This window comes from Toxorhynchites rutilus, chromosome 2 (genome assembly GCF_029784135.1).
Source record: "Toxorhynchites rutilus septentrionalis strain SRP chromosome 2, ASM2978413v1, whole genome shotgun sequence".
Classification (NCBI taxonomy): domain Eukaryota; kingdom Metazoa; phylum Arthropoda; class Insecta; order Diptera; family Culicidae; genus Toxorhynchites; species Toxorhynchites rutilus.
Genome location: NC_073745.1, coordinates 12,366,855 through 12,386,818, shown reverse-complemented (window position 1 = coordinate 12,386,818; position 19,964 = coordinate 12,366,855). Strand labels below are relative to the sequence as shown.

Sequence of the window (19,964 nt, the reverse complement as noted above, 5' to 3'; positions counted from 1 at the left end):
GCAACAGCAATGAAAGAAAGTGAGAATAGGGCCCGGTCCCCTGACTCTTCGTCGATTGTTAAAATCTGATGCATAGCTTCTCGCGGATAGAAAGCTGAATACAATGTTAAAAACGCAGGGCAGATTAACAATACTGGATTGTGCCGTAGGATAGAAAAATATCAAATGAAGCAGGGTGACGGCTAGTCGACAAGCGACTGTTCACTAATAAAGAAGTCAACTAAAACATAAGAAACTATTAAAAAGAGAGTAAGAGACATAACACGATATCCAAATCATATTACAACAAATACTATATTATTCTGAGAAGCAAGCGAATTAAAGGGAAGCATAGCGGTGAAAATACTGACAAAAAACTACTCTGGCGATCGATTCTGTATGTATTTCTGTTGAGCTAAGAACAAAATAGGATTTATATATTAAAATTACACTCAGAAAAAGTGCAGTTCTTTCCAATGTCCAAAAGATATCCCTCACGAAAAACGTTTTACTTTATTTCCATCAGCAGTTTCGTTCGTTATATGGTTGTAGCAATAAAAAGACTCGAGTGTTAAAAACATAAATTGCCCTAGTGCTTATAATTTATCCTACAATTAAAAATCATCTCGTGCCGTTTTCATCACTTTCACGCACTCTCTCTTTTTCTACCTCTAAGTAGTTTAAGCGTACTTCGAAGAACTTACGATAGCCGTAGCGAGATTAGTCTTTTAGTTCTAGTTTGTTCAGAACGATAAGGCTGTTTTATCCGAAGGGCGACATTGACATTTTCGCCACCCCCCTTGACCGTGGTCAGTTTGTATATCTCTGTGACTGAAACCGTTTTCTTTCCAATGTAGGGAGAATTCAGACAACGTGTTACTTAAAATAACTGACTTAAGTAGTAGTTAACAGTTTCGTAGAAAATGTCTTTTTCATTGTTATTTAATCAATTACATCAACTATTACTGCTATTTGGCCTTGCAAATTTGTTTTTCGATTCGATTTCGTCATATTATTGAAAAAATAGTCTCAGCAGAAATACCCTAAAGCTATGGTGAATCATACAGGATACCTTATAGTTGCGACGGGTGCACAAACAAAATAAGACTACAATCGCGAATAAAATTATTCAAATAAAAACCTATAAAACAGAGACATACATTACAGGACATACTGGGGGTGAGGAACAAGGATTGGGGATAAGGTACAGGATCAGATCTGATGTCTCAGTTAGACAAACAATAAGGACGACATCATTTCCCTCATCGAATCGTTGGGATTCAGAGGAGCAACTGACGATGTGGTTGCTGCGCTGTCTTCCGTCTCTGTAGTGGCGGCCACTATTGCAGCAAGTGACTTGCACATTTTGTCAAACGTTTCCTCTGTTAACTCGACCGGTACGATAGTAGCTACTTGCGCATATCTGTAAAGAGAGTCAATGCAAATATTGAAGAAAACATTCTGAAACCCCGATTCAACCACCGACTCACTTATTGCCTTTGAATTTTTCCTGGATAGCCTGCTGTCCCAACGATGCCGCCTTCAGGTGAGTCTTGTTTAGATTTAAAATGATGTCCTTGAGGTCTTCCAATCGGTAGCCGGTGTTGGTTTCTAGCATCCGCGACCAAATGGGCAAATCGAGTACGTAACGAGAGAGAGCCAAAGCGCCTGCCGCGATTTTAGATGGCAGGTAGGTGAGGTACGGATCAGCATCCAGGAGCGAGAGTTCGCCAAGATACTGTAGATAAAAGCAGCAGATGAAATTACAGTTTTATTAGCCTATGTTGTTCTTGGTCTTTAGAGAAACAAGTTTACCGACAAAAAATTGCTCGTAACCGGTCTTATAATGAATGAAGCATTCTGCAACCGACTGCATTTGATTCCGCTAACAAAGTTTACACATTTCATTCCGACACAACATACTACAGTCATACCTCGATATAACGATATAATGTAAAAATAAACAATACAGAAATACTTTTTGGAGTATAAATTATTTCGAATAAATGTTTCTAGTAAGTTTTTAAACAAATGACAAATCAGAACTTGAAGCTATCCGGTATCCGGCTAAACATTCATCACTAATTGATACCAATTTCACTTCAATTTTTTCAGACCTTTTCCTCTACTTAAAACTGATCATGTTTGTCTACGTAAGTTATGTCCATTTAGGTCATAAGAAAGGATTATAATTACTGCTGGGTGATAGAAAAGTTGCCTTATATCGAGGTATAACTGTATTTAGGAAACGTCTCCTAGAGACGAACCCTCTGGATAGATGAATCTCATCGCTGGAATTTTAATGGGACTAATTAAATTCTTTATTTTACATTTACTAGACTTAAGCCTGACAAATCAGTGACTGATAATTACCCATACAGTCCAAATGATATGCTGACAGTTTTCCGGAACTTTGTGTGAAAGTAGTTGATATTGATTAGAAGCACAATACAGCTTGAAACAATTCGCAGTTGATTGTTAGTGACTCCCATGACTTCAATTGGACGAGATCAGTCCTCGGATTAAATCTTAGAGATTAAATTCTCGCCGTTACTAAAAAGCGGTTCCTAACCTATGGTCAACCTAATCTTCTGAGCGAACAATATTTAGTACTTGATCGAATTTCCAAGCTAATCGAATGTCTAATGAAAAAATATTTTTTATTGTTGCGAAGCAGTTCGGAAAATCGGCTATTTTTCTCGCGAGCAAATCTTCAAAATTATTCGATGGCAGTCAACGCAGAAAATACGTCCCGATCAGTAGGAGATGCAGAAAAGACAATTGTGCGAATTGTGCTGTCATTTGCAGAGTATTGTTGGATTCCGTGTAACTCGATGTTATTTCGAGGGAACAGTATTCGCGCGTTATAATCAGCTCCGACTACATATATTTGTTTGCATCCACAAAGTGAAGTTGCCTTTTCAACAATGGCATATTTTAGGATAAGTGGACAATTTCCTCATCGAATGATAAGGAATGGGAAATAAAAACCCTGGTTGAAACTCTAGGACTCATTGGTTTCGTAGGCCTGACTCATTGAGCAATCCGAAATCAACTGGATACAGTCTGATAATAGGGCCAGCAGTTACAGTGGAAGAACTACGTCCTTACTACCTTAATCGAACCATCAGACATGATAACTATTGTAGTGTAGTAAGCCATGACTCAATATAGGAAAATAAAATTTTCATTCCGTTAGTTACCGTCAAACAATCAAGTCGATTTTTCACTCGAAGCTACAATAGGTTATGGGCCTATTCATCGTTTTTTTTTTGAAGCTTTGAAGATTCGAAATGGCAACGTCAAGAATTGGAAGTTTGGGAAATCAAGATTCGAGATCACACGGTGCTTCAAGCCTACCTGGAATCGAGCGATTGTACGGACGGGAAAATTGGGCGACATGGAAGTTCGCCGTCAAGACTTACCTCGAACTTGAAGACCTCTGGGAGGCCGTCAAGCCCGAGAAGAACGAGGATGGAACTTTCAAAGCTATCGACCCTGTCAAGAATCGAAAAGCGAGAGCGAAGATTATTCTTCTATTGGAACCAACGAATTACGTTCATGTAGAGGAAGCGACGACTGCAAAGCAAGTCTGGGATAATCTGGAGAAAGCGTTTGAAGACTCCGGACTCACTAGGCGAGTAGGACTTCTGCGGAAACTAGTGAAGACAGACCTGGGAAGCTGTGCGTCGATGTCTGAATACGTCATCGAAGTGATTTCGACGGCTCACCAACTCAACGGGATTGGATTCAAAATTTCGGATGAGTGGATTGGCGCGTTGCTGCAGTGTGGTCTTCCTGACGAGTACAGTCCAATGATTATGGCTCTGGAAAACTCTGGATACAGGGGATGCGATCAAGACAAAGCTACTGCAGGAGCTGCAGGTACCAATGTCGGATGCGGCACTACTGGCAAGAAGTAAGCGTGGAGGATTCAACAAGCAGCAGAAACCGGCCAATCAACCGAAGACGGAATCAAAGGGCCCGAAATGCAGGAAATGCAAGAAATTCGGGCACATCGCAAAGGATTGCAGGAACAAGAAGGAAGAAGCTTTCTGTGTCGTCTTGTCATCGATCGAGTCCAATAGCAACACCGATTGGTTTTTCGATTCCGGAGCAACGGTTCACATGACTCATAACAAGGTACTATTGAAGGAGTTGAAGCCATCAAATGGTAGCGTAGTTGCAGCGAACAAGGCTGAGATGAGCATCGAAGCAATCGGCAAAACCATTTTGCGACCGAGCTGCCGTGACAGAAGCACTAGTCTTCAAGTCAACGACGTGCGGTATATTCCGCAGCTATCTGTGAACCTCCTTTCTGTCAACAAAATTGTAAAGAACGGGTACAGTATGATTTTCGACAATGAAGGTTGTAGGGTGCTGAACGCGAGTGGCGATGTCGTGGCAACAGGCAGCCACACTAATGACATGTTCCAGTTGGATCAACATAATGGTGGAACGGCATTAGCGTGCTTCGCAACAGTATCTATGGATATCTGGCATCGACGGATGGGTCACCTGAACTCGGCGGGACTGAAGAAACTTGCGGATGGACTGGTTGATGGCGTGCTACTGAGCAACAAGGCTGGGAATGATTGCAGTGTTTGTGCGATGGGAAAGCATAGCCGTCATCCATTCAATAAGAAAGGTTCCCGTGCATTGGAGCTGTTGGAGGTTGTTCATTCGGACATCTGCGGCCCGATGGAGGTCAAATCGATCGGAGGAAGCAGGTATTACATCGTGTTTGTGGATGACAAGTCCAGACGGATGTTTGTATATTTTTTGCGATCGAAGTCGGAGGGCGAAGTTCTGGATATGTTTCGGAGATTCCACGTGATGGCTGAGCGGCAAACTGGACACAAGTTGAAGATTATCCGGACCGACAATGGATTGGAGTACACCAACCAGAAGTTTTCTGAATATTTAGCGAAGTTCGGAATTCGTCATCAAACCACGAATAGCTTTACTCCGGAACAGAATGGACTAGCTGAGAGGGCGAATCGGTCAATCGTCGAACGTGCGAGGTGTATGCTTTTCGAAGCAAGACTGGAGAAATCTTTCTGGGCAGAAGCTGTGTCGACGGCAGTGTACCTCCTGAATCGTTCACCAACGCGAGGTCACAATATCACACCTGAGGAGCTTTGGAGCGGAAAGAAACCGGAATTATTGCACATCAGGATCTTCGGAATCCAAGCCATGGTTCATGTTGCGAAACCGAAACGACGTAAGTGGAATGAGAAATCGGAAGCTAGCATCCTGATTGGATTTGATGAAGACACCAAGGGTTACCGTCTATTCGATCTGAAGACCAGGAAGATCGTCAAGAGCCGGGATGTTCGATTCATCAACGAAGGGACAATGCATGGTCGTGAATCAGAAGTAAATCGAGGAAGTACTCGCACGATGGTCAGGCTGGATGTCGAGGATTATGTGTCGTTATCGCCAGACGTTACGGAAGGGACGAGTGCAGCGGCTGAAGCAGTCCCGGCTGTTACCGAGAGCGACTTCGAAGACGACGAACATGAAGAAGCATTAAGCAACATTAGCAGTAGCTCGACAGATACCATGATTGATGTGACTGTGCTCCCTCTGCGCCAAATTTCATATCCGTCTGGGTCACTGGCGTTGAGGCGAAGCGGTCGGGAGCACCATCTTCCAGGCAAGTATGATCAATTTGTAGTTTCGACCAAAGGCTTGCTCCGTCCCCACTCTTCACAGATAACCCAACCCGATGTCGTGCAATAAAAAAAACCCGATGCCGTGCAAGACGCGCAACCCGATGATGAGCAAGTTGCGAAGCCAATTGTATCGAGCCAGTTCAGCGGAATGACGACTCAGCAAATCGACGAAGCGAACGACATCTCAAGTGATCCTGTTACACCACAAGAAGCGATGTCGCGTTCTGATGCCGAGAAATGGAAAGCAGCCATGCAGGAGGAGTACGATGCGCTGATCAGCAACGGTACCTGGAACCTGGCAGAACTACCAAAAGGTAGGAAGGCAATAAAATGCAAATGGGTGTTCAAGACTAAGCGTGATTCAAGCCGAAATGTGAACAGATACAAGGCGAGGTTGGTGATTAAAGGTTTTTCGCAGCGAAAGGGGGTAGATTATGACGAAACGTACTCCCCCGTCGTTCGCCACAGTTCGCTGCGATACCTGTTCGCGGTGGCATCAAGGTACGATTTGCGAATCCAGCAGATGGACGCCGTCACCGCTTTCCTCCAAGGAGACCTGGAAGAAGTGATCTATATGGAGCAGCCCCCGATGTTTGAGAATCCCCAGAATCGTTCGTTGGTGTGCTGCTTGAACAAGGCGTTGTATGGACTCAAGCAATCTAGTCGAGTCTGGAACAACAAGCTGGACTCGATGCTGAAGAAGTTTGGCCTTACACAGGCGAACTACGACCCCTGCGTTTATTATCATATCGATGGCCAGCAGATGATATTTGTGGCAGTATACGTCGATGACGTGATGATTTTTTCGAACATTGACGACTGGATCAAGCGTGTCAAGGTGTTCCTGAATGAAAACTTCCGAATGAAGGACTTGGGTGAAGCTAAGAGTTGCCTAGGAATTCGGATAAGCCGGACCGAGGATACTATTGCGTTGGATCAGGAAGCCTACATTGAAACAATGCTGGCCAAATTCAACATGACACACTGTAAACCAGTCAAGACCCCGATGACTGACAAGCTGAGCAAGGAGATGTCACCAAAAACCCCTAGCGAGATGAACCAGATGGCCAACATCTCGTATCAGGAAGCAGTCGGTAGTCTGATGTATTTGGCCCAATGTACCCGACCGGACATTTTAATTTGCCGTGAACCAGCTGAGCCGATATAATTCCAATCCAGGAATGCAGCACTGGAGTGCTGTAAAGCATCTGTTCCGGGACCTCCGTGGAACCGCAAAAGTGAAGCTGACGTACAGGAAGGATGCTAATGAAGAAGTCGTAGGATACAGCGATGCGGACTGGGCAGCAAATTTGGACGACAGAAAATCGACGAGCGGTTACATATTCAAGCTACAGGGTGCGGCGATTTCCTGGTGCTGTAAGCGGCAGCCTACGATTGCGTTGTCATCATGTGAAGCTGAATACATGGCCCTATCAGCAGCAGTTCAGGAAGCCTCGTGGTGGAAAGGATTGATTTCGCAGTTTCAAGAAATTGGCCCTATCAAGATTCTATGTGACAATCAAAGTATCATCGCTGTTGGTAAAGCTGGCGGATATAACCCTAGAACGAAACATATCGATATTAGGCATCATTATATTCGAGATGCGCTGGAGAGAGAAATGGTCAACATCGATTACGTCAGTAGTGAAGATCAACTCGCTGATGGGCTCACGAAACCGTTAACCCTCATTAAACTGAACCGGAGTCGTGAAGCCATAGGATTAATTGCTTAAGGAGGAGTATTGTAGTGTAGTAAGCCATGACTCAATATAGGAAAATAAAATTTTCAATCAAGTCGATTTTTCACTCGAAGCTACAATAATAACCAGTAATCCATTGCAATCATTTTTCATAGTGTACGACTTACGTGTGACGCTGACCTAAAAAGAGAGCATGAGGAAGGCCTATTCAGCGGAAATCTTCAGAAAGTAGAAATAACTTTGATAGGAATGGCAGTGACAGACACCCTCCGATGATATAGCTTTGTTGAAAAATGGTCCACGAAATCGGACACGATTAGACGGGAACAGCAGTTTATTTCACCTTGCTCCTGTTTCAGACGAAGCAGGCGATGCAGTTTCCGACAATTATGTCATCACACTCGTCCAGCCTTGACGTCTTTCTGAATGCTGTGTTCGCTATAAAGTTGTGCCAGTTTGGGGTTCTCCTTTCTTTTCCTCCACACTGAACCGCGCACCGTTCATCGTTGCCTGAATTAATCTTGTCAGCTTTCGAGGAAAGCGGTGTTCGCCTATGATGCTCCATAGCTGTCGTTCGTCGATTGTTATATTCGGCTATTGAGTCGACGAAGATGTGGTGCGTAGGGACTTGATACTAGCGGGAATCTGCCTCAATGTAAAAATCAGGTCAGTCGTCGAGATACCGCGCATGGTAACTTCCCACAAATCTGTTCCCTATTGCTATAGACGGCGAAAGAGGATCTGAGACAGAATTTGATAAACACCATTCAGGATCATGATTGCACGGTAGTTTTTCACAATCCAAATTGTCACCTTTTTTACAGGTTGGACAGATTACCCCTTCTTTCACTCCGCTGACTGTAAATCAGTGCAAACACTGTATAAGTTTCCCTCGACCTACCTTGAAAAGTTTCGCTGTGAGGCCATCCTTACCAACTACTTTGTGTTTCTTTAGCTGATTAATGGCCTCTTTAACTTCATCCATCGTAGTTCTGCCTCCACATTTCGATCACCTCGCGTTCGTTCGTCAAGATGCCTTTTTCCTTGTTTCTGGACATTTTGGTATGCGACACACGACCCTTGTGCGAGGTTTTTAGTTTCATGAAGAACTTTTGCGATTTTCAAGAACGATAAAGCTGTTCTATCTCCTCACACTCTTTCTTTTCCCAGCGGCACTTTTTTCCCGAAAAACCCTTGTTCGCTGCCTTCGCTTCAGTCTGTATCGTTCCACGTTTTTGTAGAGTTGCAGTACGACTCGCGCAGAAGCGTTCGTCGTTGAACCATTCGTTTCGCTGTTCACGTTTCTCATAACAGATGACGGTCGCTGCTGTGTTGCTTTTCATCGAGGGGAGCAGCATTTAGTTCGTTCATCCACGTCCATCCCATCCACAGCTTCAAAACGCGGCGCATATTTATCCATGAGCACAGATGTCTTATATTATTGACGACTGACAGTTTAGAACGCAGTTTGACCATCATCAGGCTGATGTGTGCGCAACGATAAGTTCTGACGACGATGATATCTGAGAGCTACCGATCATTGACCAAAACGTGGGCGATTTGTTTCCGTTTACTGATGTGATCTTCAAGTGTAGTGACATTGGAGACAGTGCTGGAAAAAGAAGCTACCTTTGTTCATGCTCTTGATGTCCATAAGTCTTAGGCCGTTTTCGTTAATTCGCGGGTGGACGCCGAACCTACCAATTACCGGTCTGAATTCCTCCGCTTGGTCGACCTGAGCTTGACCTGACCTGAGCTCGAATTACCGATGAAGCTGTTATTGTCGTTAACTATCGAATGTAGGGTAATCACCGCTAAACCTGAAGTTGTTGTGAAACTGGTATCAAAGGACAAGGATACTACTCTTGATTCTGGTTATGTTACTTCAGGCAAGTACCAAAATCGATTTTTACTGTTCCTGATGCTTTCCCACGTTTCAGTCAAAACATCAATCATCAGTTCTGTTATACCATCACATCGACTCCTATACTCCTCGATCGCCTCGCTATTGTTCGTCAAGATGCCTGAGATTCTTGCACATATCTGTTCGCGACACAAAACCCTTGTGCAAAGCGTTTTATTTTCTTGAAGAACTCCCTTCATTTTCGAAAACGACAAAACAGCTCCATCTCCTCACACTCTTTCTCTGTCCAGTGATACTTTTTTTTCCAGAAAAATATGTGTTTGCTGCCTTCATTTCAGTCGATATCGTTTAACGTTTTGACTGCGCTAGAGATGGGCAAACCGTTCACGAACGGTACGAAAGAACTAGTTCGCCGAAAAGGGTGAACGAACGGTCGTTCTTTTTCAAAGAACGGTAGTTCTCCCCACGAACTGATTGCGAGCGAACGGTTTGTGAACGAACTGAATCCGAAAGAACGGTTTGCGAGTGAACTAGTGCAGCTGAACTGATTTGCGCTGGACGGAATGGATAAATATAACGAGAACGCTTGTAAGGAAAATAAAACGATATTGTCATTTATGAGCAAAACGCATCTAACGCAGGGTTTATTTTGTTAATGTATACTCAATTTTGGGTTAAAAATTAAATAGAATGATTATCAGAAAAAAATCTTGGCGATCCTGGGGCGATTGATGGATTAGGTAAACATAAAATCTTATAGTGAGGGCAAAGTTTTTTTGTTGCTTTCAATTAATTGTTTGGCCTGTGTGTCTAGACTGCGCGTGCTGCACCCTTCTCACTGAGAGGCGCTCAGCACTCGTCGTCAACCATTCACTCCGTTGTTCACGTTTTTTATACCAGATGACGATCTCTGTTTTGGTGCTAATTGCTAATTTAAGGGTATTCCAGCATTCAGCGAGGGGAGCAGCATTCTGTTCGTCTATTTCTGACGCTGCGCGTATGTTACAATGAGCGCTGATGTCTTACGTTATTGACGACTGACAGTTTACAACGCAGTTTGACCATCACCAGGTAGTAGTCTGAATGGATGTTAGCGCCGACACGCAAGCAGCTCTCTGGAAGCCCTTCAATCAAGTTCAGTCTACAAAGCCTCTCTTCACGCGCTCCTGTGTCCCACCATCAAAGTCGTCTCGATCCTACGGTTGAAAACTGTTGACATTGCCAGAGAATATTCTTATTCAAAAGCACATTCGCTTTCTGAGAGTCTCGTTACTTCCAGTACAATATCTGATAATACCAGCAATCCTCGCAGTGATATTGTTGTCGCAGTAGCAATGGAGTTGACAATACTGGCAATCAAAGAACATGTCGAGAAAACACCGATACCTACGGTGTAACCACAAGTGTCGATCAAGTAAGCACAGAATCTTGAACAATAGAAGCTTGAGGTGAATAGATCGGTCCACGGTGAATCTATTAAATATTGGATTGAATTTATAAAATGGTTACCGAATTGTAAGCCCAGAATTTATTTTTTTCTATTTTCGTGAACTAAAATCATTATACTTTGTAACTTTTAAGCACTCCAAATAAAAGCTGCCAAAAATTAGTAATTTCCTTTAAATCGATCCCGACAGATACGGATCCTGTCTTCACCGTTTACTGTCAAAACGTGGGGGGCCTTATGTAAGAGAACTGAACTTCATTTTGTAACGAGCGTTCTCAGACCTAGAACAGCCACTAACGCCGAGGAAGGCTGTTACCAAATAGAGGTCCGACTAGAGATTTGCAGGGCGGACTGTTCACGGGTTTCAAACACCCTCTTCCATGCGCGTTTATTGTATAGAGGCGTTTCTACCCATCTGATAATCTATTACACACTGTACTATGGTAGGAACTGCTAGTCACCGAATGTTGCGGCTTCTACATGTTGTGGGAAATTGCACAGCGTCCTGAAATTCCGTCAGGGTTGATCGAATGGGAAACTCTTCCACCATTAGCTCGGGTAACACTCCCCACTACTCGCACTCGCACGTCACTTGGAAACGGACTCTCGCTTTTTTTTTTCTTCGCGTCGTTTTTATTCAATTTTTCCGCCCGCTATTTTCACCACACACGGCTTTGGCGTTCTCCACCAAAGTGCTTGGATTTTCAATTTTTCTTTCTGACCTCTCCTTCTCTTTCCTCCACTTCTTTGTCATCCTCCTTATTTTTTTTGTTTCGTAGGTTCGCATTTCCGTTCAACGTAAACATCGCAGGGTAGATTGAGTGGTGATTGGAATGAAGCAAAAACGAACTGATGCAACTTCCCCGTCGACGTTGAGATATATAGAAAGGTTCATCGATTTTAATCTCACCAAAGACCGCCTAACAAATTTTATAAACATGAAGCTAATATTTGGATCGCTTCATTAACTTTTTATAAGGCCATGGAAACTAGGAAAGCAATCGACTCAAACTTCAGAGAAGATGAGGAAGAACACATGTTTACCTTTGATAAAAAATAAACTATTGAAACAGCTGAAAAGACTGGTGTCAATATAGTTGCCACTGCCCTTTAACCCCAAAAACACTTATTGCCACTTCCTCGTAAATTAACTTTATTGCGCCTTTGCTTAAGCATAAATTAAAAAAAAAAATCTAGTGCAGCAACAATTTTTTTTATATATCGACTTACAAAGAAAAGAATGAAAATTTTATTTTTTCATCAATACATTATATATTTTATTGGAAAAAAATGCTTGATCTTACACAGTAGATCTTGAACAGAACGCTTACAGTGAAAAATTTTTCAACGATTTTAAACAGAATTTTCTGCCGGTGCTTTGAAATCGACTTAGACAGCTGCCACTGACTTTAATTCGAAAATTACGCTACGTAGGACAATTCTGTTGCTTCCATTTGAGAAATGAGGAAATTGAATACAGGATACAGTTGTAAAACTTTCAAATCAGTAGAATTAAGTAATATCTCAGAAGTAAAAACTTAAAAGTTAGTGATTTTAAAGGTGTTTTATGTTTCTATCAGCCAAATTAAAGCTCTCTAATCACTCTACAATTTATTCTTTGACACTTCTATCCTTTTTAATTTCGGTTGAGATTTCTATGCCAAATAACTCGCCTTGAATACATTCTGAGTGGCAAGCTCTAGAATACGCGTGATCACAGTGCAAGTCGGAGAAAATTTCTTTGACGAAAAATTCCCCCGACCAGAACGGGAATCGAACCCGAACCCCCGGCATGATAATGTGTGACGCTAAACACTCGGCCACGGGTTCACGACTCGATTATATACAGTGAAAAGAAATCAGAAACTGTAATATAATGGAGTCCGCCCTGTATAATCGAATCACATATAATCGAGTCTGTATATAATCTAGTGCGACCTGTAATATTGGTTTCATTAAGAAAAGTATGAATCCACCAAATTGTCCAGATATTCTTCCAATCGAAAAATATTGAAGAACTGTCATGTGTAAATTAAACAAGTTTGGCAAGACTTTCGATGTGAAAAAAGTTGCCGGTACGGTTGACTGTCCAGTCACTGACCAAAATATGATAGGAGGTATTTAGTGAAAAGTTCAGAAAAGCAGAATATCTTCATAAAAAAACCTACAAAAATATGTTTTACCGATGTTTTACTTTATTTCCCCGTGGAGAAATTGGAAATTTTGTGCGGGCAAACTCTAGATGCGACAGATGTTATATGTGTTTCTTAAGAAGGCTGGTAGAAGAACATCGTTGCGAGCGTAAGATCGGAAGTACGATTTCAGGTCATTCTATTGATTATCTTCTGACCTTTTTCAGGATTAAAATGAAATTTATAATTAAAAACTATGAAGCTCTAGTCTCTAGTCTACAATGCTTCCGTTAATACTCTGAAGAGACATCGACACCCAATTGTATTTTGTCATCCGACCATTCCCTCAAAAATGATAACCTTTCTTTAGATAGATTACCCCATAAGTAGATCGAGAGTAATCGGTAATAAATCTACTAAAACATATTCAAAGACATATCGGATACCATACTTACCATGGACATGTATTTCACCGTGTCGGGCACATCATTCATTACGCAATAGAGCGTGGTGAATACCAACGGAGTTGGTACGGACAGATCGAATCCGAGCACCTTCAGAATTAGCTGTTCCATACGGAGAACCTGCGATTTAGTGTAGGTATCATCGGTAATGTATACAAACTCTCCCACATCTGGTGGATAGATTTCTTCGTATTTGCTGCATAGAAAAAAAAGGAAGGCGACAAGAAAATCAGTGCAAGAAGTAGGAGACGAAAACGAAATCGCCACTGAACAATGGCTACTTACGCAGCAATAAACATTGCAGCTGTCCCCACAAGCTGCAATTTGGCGCGCACTACCGACATGAAACTGAGAAACCGATCGATATATGCGATGGCCAGGCAAAGGGTTTCGCTTTGCAGACGGTATTCTTCGCAAACCTCCACTAACCAATCGACCAGAATGGTGCGCATTGAGTGATTGATGTCCGGTTGCTTCTTCATGTAGCCCGGTTTCGGGCGGTGGCGCTTTTCTGCCTCCTTCAGGTAGGTCAAGATGTCCGTTTGGTACTCTTCTACCTCGAAGAAGCGCTCACGATCGTTCCGTGGAGTCAGGGTGGTATTTTCTGCGATAAGGACCGACTTGTCCACTGACATTGGCGATAGACTTTCGCCGACCGACATCGGCGTCTCGAGCAGCTCAACATTCTTCAGCTCATGGAATGGTTCACGTTTTGCTTCCACCGCATCGGTTTTTCCGGCGATGGTTTGATTCTCTTTGGAATCGTCATACACTTGGAAGACTTTGAATGGTTCGGCAGCTTTTGCTACTGCTTTAGCATGATTTACGGGTATGCAGGCCTTTTCATCCTGCTTACCTTTTGTCGTGACCGATGGTTTGATTTTCAGCTTGGGATCCTTAACGATCTGTCATTGGTAAGGAAACAGAAAAATTATTGAATTTGAATGAAAGAATAAAATATCGCCTTATAACAGTTACGATTGTTTTAAAGAAATTTTCAACTGGTTTATCCCTATGGTACTGAATATTTACAAAGTTAATAGCTATGTATTTATAAAATGACCAGCTTTTTATAGTATTCATTTGATTTGATTTAAGATATATTGCCGGCGATCTAGAGCTATAACTCGTTTCCAGATAATATATTATTTCATAAACTAATGTTCATTTAAATAGTATTTATAATCCATCGGTTTAGCTCAAAGGTGCTTCAAAGACCGCTATACAATTAATATCGTTGAATTGACGAATCAGCTTAGTCGATCTGAATAAGCTATTATTTCATGTTTTAAATATTCCGAAATGAGACAGTAAAATTGTGTTTCCTGATTCTAAAATTCATCTTAGCGTCATCCATCTTTAGTAACTAAAAGTAACACTATGTATCTTACTCCAAGTCATATATTGAAATTTCTTAATTCAAATGTCCATAAACTACATTCCATCGTATTTTGTACTCGGATTAGCTGGGATGAAGATCTGTGCAAACAAGAGCTCATAGCAATATTTGACATGTTAATCTATTATTTTAGGATAAATTCTTGAGGCTCATGAATATTAAAAACAGAAACCTACCGCTTTCTCCCCAACGGTGTGCAGTTCGGGTCTCCCATTGGTGGTCAGATTGTTTAAGACTCCGAATGTTGATCGCTGCATCGGTTGAATCTGCTGTTTGAGGCCTCCGCCAGCAGCTACAGCCTTGCCCGCTAGAACGCGATTTTCCTTTTCCAAATCTTCGTGAATCCGGAAAGTCGCCATATTTTCACTTTTGTCTGTTGTAGACTATTGTTGCGCAGCCCAGCCTTCTGAGGTTGGGGTTAAGCCTTTTTTCGCCTATTCGCTGTACACTTTGTTAGCGTCACCGTTGACTTTTGTGTTTCGTGTCTCACTCTGGCACTGGGAGCTGATCCGATCCTCTAAATCAGTTTGGCTCTCCCTCGCACTCACGTAGACTTCACTTTACGGCTTAAGCTAGGATTCAATTTTGAGGATAAAGCCCATTGAAATTGCTATATCCGACAAAGTAAGTAAATTTCACATCAACATTCTGTGCGAATCCCCCAGAGATGTTCACGCAGTAACAAACAGTAATAAAATAATCCAGAAAATGGTCCACGATGTTAAATAATGCTTCTTCGCTGCGACAATGCCACTACAAATGGAGGGATTTGAGTTTAACAGCTGCACTGGAAGGCACCCGCTAACAGAAAGTGTGTACTAAAAAGCGGATGAATTTTAGCACTCCAGTGCCCGCCTTTGTGTTGACACAGCGAAACTAAAATTCCACATATTTTGACGTTATGGTTTGGGGCTTCATGTGGAGTTTCTCTTGTTACTGATGGCTTGTTTTAGATTCAAAACTTCGTCTGGTCCCAAAAATTATGTATCTGAACCTAACAATGCACACTTGAAGAGTGAAATATTTTTGTTTTATCCCATTTGTTTATTTAGTTTAGACTCATTTAACACTTCAGCTGTGAAAGAGCCAAATTTATTCGTGCACATTTTTTTATCTCATCGATAACAAATACACAACGTTGCCTGTCGCCTATCGCGAAAGAGTATTCCTTTTGTTCTAATGTTCACCGTACACAGCGGGACAGGTAGAATAATACACAAATATGGTCGATTGAGGGGCCCTGAGTTTTGAGCTCTTGATCATTCGCTTAGTAGCGGACACGCCACCAATTAGGCTTCGAAGACCTCTCGAAATATTATTCTCAAAAGTCAAGAAAAAGACCTGAGTCTGATTTCCTGTTATTCAAGAAATCTGACAGATGCATAAGCAAAGCTGAACCATGTATAACTGAGCTGAGCATTCGGATGTTTTAGATTGAATGCTCTTATCGCTTAAATATCTATCTCAAATATTCAAAGGGAATATTTCCTTGATTTCCTTGTTGTTTTCGATTTTCGAGCTGCTTGGAACTAAGCGTTGATCAAGAGTTTGAATAAACCTGTATCGCACCTGGAAAGAATATTCTGAAAACTGAAAAATATTATGAGGACAGGGAACAATTTCGATGCGTTATTCCTGCTGCACGCGTGATTTTCCTAATTTAATCATATGTGTGTGTAGCTTATGGAACTCTGGACCTAATGCAATCAATAGCTCGAAATTTTCAATTTTGCGGGTTGGTCCCCTCTGATTTAACACCGACCATTTATGAACAAAGAAAGCACCCTTACATGTTTTTGAACCCGAGCTGTATGCAAAACGAGAGAAATCAAAGACGTAGTCCTATGTTGAAAGTATCCTCGAAATATTTCTTTCGAATGCTCAAAGCTACGATTTTATCTGTATTTTGATTAAATAGGGTTCAAATAAACCTTTTTTCCTATATTTTATCCCTACACTTTATCGCCCATAAATTGAATTAATCGTTTTACAATATTTTCTCGTACTAAAACATGCACAAACATCCAGGTGATGAAACAATCTCATGCGAAAATTGTTTTTGAACACAACTTTTTATTATAATGAAAAGTTTCAATAACAATGTTGCAAATATATAGACAAATATTAAAATAAAGATCGAAGATACGTGTTTCAAGCAATTAAATAACATGATTTTCATTCAAGTTTTAACAACACTGGATTCGTGTCTTCTAATCTGATAGAGATTACACTAACGAGTTTGGGACCCAAATTATATAAATTATTGGAAGTCGCCACCAGACGACGATACTATTTCACTGTCAACGTGAATACCTACATTTTTGTTCCGTCATTAGGATGAGCACATTCAATTCCGGTAGTTTCTCCGTAAAAATTATTCCTATGATAGCTGACTGACAGTATGAAAATGTAAATGTAGGAGTATGTCTAATAAAAAGCCATATCCATTTCAATCAGTTACAATTTCGGTGGGAGAGAAAAATATTTTTTTTAACATTTACTAATATATTTTTTATTTTGCATTGAAATTTAGTTGCTCTATAGAATATTAGTAGAAAAAATACATACGTTCTAAATCAGATATTCAGATTTCATTGGAAAGTTGCAATCGAAAGCATGAAGTCACCTCAAAGGATATATTGCTGTACGAATTTTTAAACGAGTTTTCCTCGAAACCATGTATTTTTCAGCTGGTGGTATGGATATCTCAAGATCTACTCGACCGATTTGGCTGAATTCTTTTTATCAGCGTGTAAAAATAATTATCTAAAGCGTTTCATAGGGCCTGGTCACAAATGTCACTTCACGGAGAAAACGAAATGATTAGTATGCAAGGTTTTCACTGTGAAGTGATGTTCGTGATCAGGCCCATAGCCGCTTTTGATATTTTCTAAACAGTGATTTTTCATAAAAATAACTAATTTTAAACAGAAATGGCCGCCGTTTTGGCAATTTTCAGAATTTACAAAAACCTCTGTGTAACGCTTTAGGTATCGTCCTAAAGTTTCAAAACATTCATTGGAATTCACCCCGATGCTTCAAGACCGATACCACCAACAAGGTAGCTATTTTCACACAACTACGTATCTAGTTGTCAGCAACGCAATTGTTTTGTTTGGGCACTCAAAAAATGGAAAATACATCTTCAAATGTACCTTCAAGAACAACCAAAATAACCAAACACCTTACTTTATTCCTGACATCCGAAAAAAAAAATCACGAAAATTCATTATTTCTCAACCTTCTAGACAGGGGTCCCCCTTAATTTTTTTACTACTGACAACAAAATGAACTGGCATCTTTGTCCAATTTAAATCATGAAAAGTCGAAGTGGTCGTTGAAGGATCGGCGTTACTTTCCAAACCCACAACAATTTTTGAATTTTAGTACAAATTTTGACGTTCAGAAATTTCAGCAACAATCAAATATAAACAAAATCAAACACGTTTTATATGCTCCGCTGTTTATCTTTGAACTTCAATGGATCTAAAAACCTACAAGTAAACAAGAAATTGTAATTTACCACTGTGTGTTTAATAGTATGATTCTCTTGCAGGATAATCCATCCAGTGAAGTACTACAAAGATCACTTGGATAATAACATCCGGCCAGATGGGCGGGAAATCGCCGATCTTCGACCATTGGCGATTAACTTCGATTCCATCAAATCAGCCGATGGCTCCGCGATTGTTAAAATGGGTAATACAACGGTAGTGTGCGGTATCAAAGCAGAGCTGGCGCCCGCTAAACCTACCGAGCCCGAAAAGGGATATCTAATTCCAAACATTGAAATTTCTCCGCTATCGTCCCCAAAGTATCGTCCAGGACCTCCCAGTGAAGAAGCCCAGGTGTACAGCTGTTCGTTGGCGGATGCAATTCTCAACTCAGGCTGTGTGAATTTGAACGATCTTTGCATCACTAAAGAGAAACTTGTCTGGGCGCTGTATTGTGATTTGATCTGCTTGGATCATGATGGATGTGTTTTTGATGCATCTGTTATTGCCCTAGTAGCGGCTTTGCATACGCTTAAGCTACCAAAAATGAAACACAATCCAGACACAGATGAGCGGGAAGTTTTGGAAGACGAACCACGTGTTTCACTCAGCTTGAACTCGATTCCGGTAACAACATCGTTTGCTGTGATTTGCGGAAAAATTATTGCTGATCCTACGGTTGAGGAAGAGACCATTGCGACATCCACGATAACTATTACTATTTGTAACTCGACGTTGAGTTATATTAACAAAAGCGGTGGGGATCCTTTGGAGCAAGAGAAGCTAGACGAATGTATAGACAACGCAATGAAACGGGAGAAGTCTGTCCAAAAACTTATACAAACCATGATTAAAAATAAAGCGTGAGAACACAAACTAAACTGGTTTCATGCCAATTTTTCATTGCAAAAAACTTTACTGCACAACTGTTGCCTCTTAACCCATTGTAAGCCCGGGTTAACAAAAAATATGTTTTTCGCTGCACTTGGAATATTATTTCAATATTTGACCAAAAACATCTAAAGGCGTTTATTTTTGAATTGCAGGGTATCCTAAATTCTACAAGTGAAAACTAGTTCAAGAACTACAACATCCGAAGAGAATATTAAAGTCTTTTAGCGAAGGGATACTACATTTGGGATTTCTATTTCTAAAAAAATCCAGTGCTTTTTGAACACATGTTCAATGGAATCGTCAATTGAATCGTACGATAATCACTTAGTGTTTTTTTTTTAAATCCAACAGTTTTGAAGAATTAAGTAGTAACAAAATATAATTTCGGTTATCTTAGCTAATTACTTGATTGGTTCAAGAAACAGAAATGAAAAAATAATTTTATAATTGAAGAATGATTTTATATATATTTTCTTTTGAGTTCAATGTTTGGCCAGCAATTCTTCAAAAAAAATCTCATAAGAAAATTGTTTTTGAAGACAATTTTATATTATAATGAAAACTTTCAGTAATAATGTCGGGAATTAATAGACAAATGGTTAAAAAAGAGCAGGAATACGTGTTTCAAGTAATTAAATAACATGATTTGAAAATTGTCATTCAAAATTTAACATTTGAAAACTGGCTTCGTATTTTCAGATTAAAACAACTAAAAAGCTCTTGCATTATTATTCAGAATTTGAAATATAATGCTGGAGCAGTTAAAACCCGTACATATGATAAGAAATAGAATTAATCAGACACGTCATTCCTGGTTGCCGAAAATACAGATAGCCATACGAGAAAGGTGCTGCTTGATAGTACAAACAACCGAATTTCGAATCCCATCGGAGCAACTAGTTTAACACTCCTA

At 40.8% G+C, this 19,964-nt stretch overlaps 2 protein-coding genes across 2 annotated transcripts; one reads left to right on the top strand and one right to left on the bottom strand.

The window, feature by feature from the left end:
• Positions 1–473: 473 nt before the first annotated feature.
• Positions 474–15,450, bottom strand: LOC129771705 (G2/mitotic-specific cyclin-A). The gene is made up of 5 exons (XM_055775641.1): positions 14,840–15,450; positions 13,550–14,169; positions 13,256–13,460; positions 1,470–1,717; positions 474–1,402 (listed from the first exon to the last, which is right to left on the bottom strand). Exons 1-5 carry the CDS (start codon positions 15,020–15,022, stop codon positions 1,210–1,212), a joined length of 1,449 nt encoding a protein of 482 aa, XP_055631616.1. The 5' UTR covers positions 15,023–15,450; the 3' UTR covers positions 474–1,209.
• A 2,577-nt stretch (positions 15,451–18,027) lies between these two features.
• Positions 18,028–19,169, top strand: LOC129769333 (exosome complex component RRP43-like). Its single transcript, XM_055771538.1, has 2 exons — positions 18,028–18,163; positions 18,220–19,169. The coding sequence occupies exons 1-2, from the start codon at positions 18,144–18,146 to the stop codon at positions 19,022–19,024; spliced, it is 825 nt and encodes a 274-aa protein (XP_055627513.1). The 5' UTR covers positions 18,028–18,143; the 3' UTR covers positions 19,025–19,169.
• Positions 19,170–19,964: the final 795 nt, after the last annotated feature.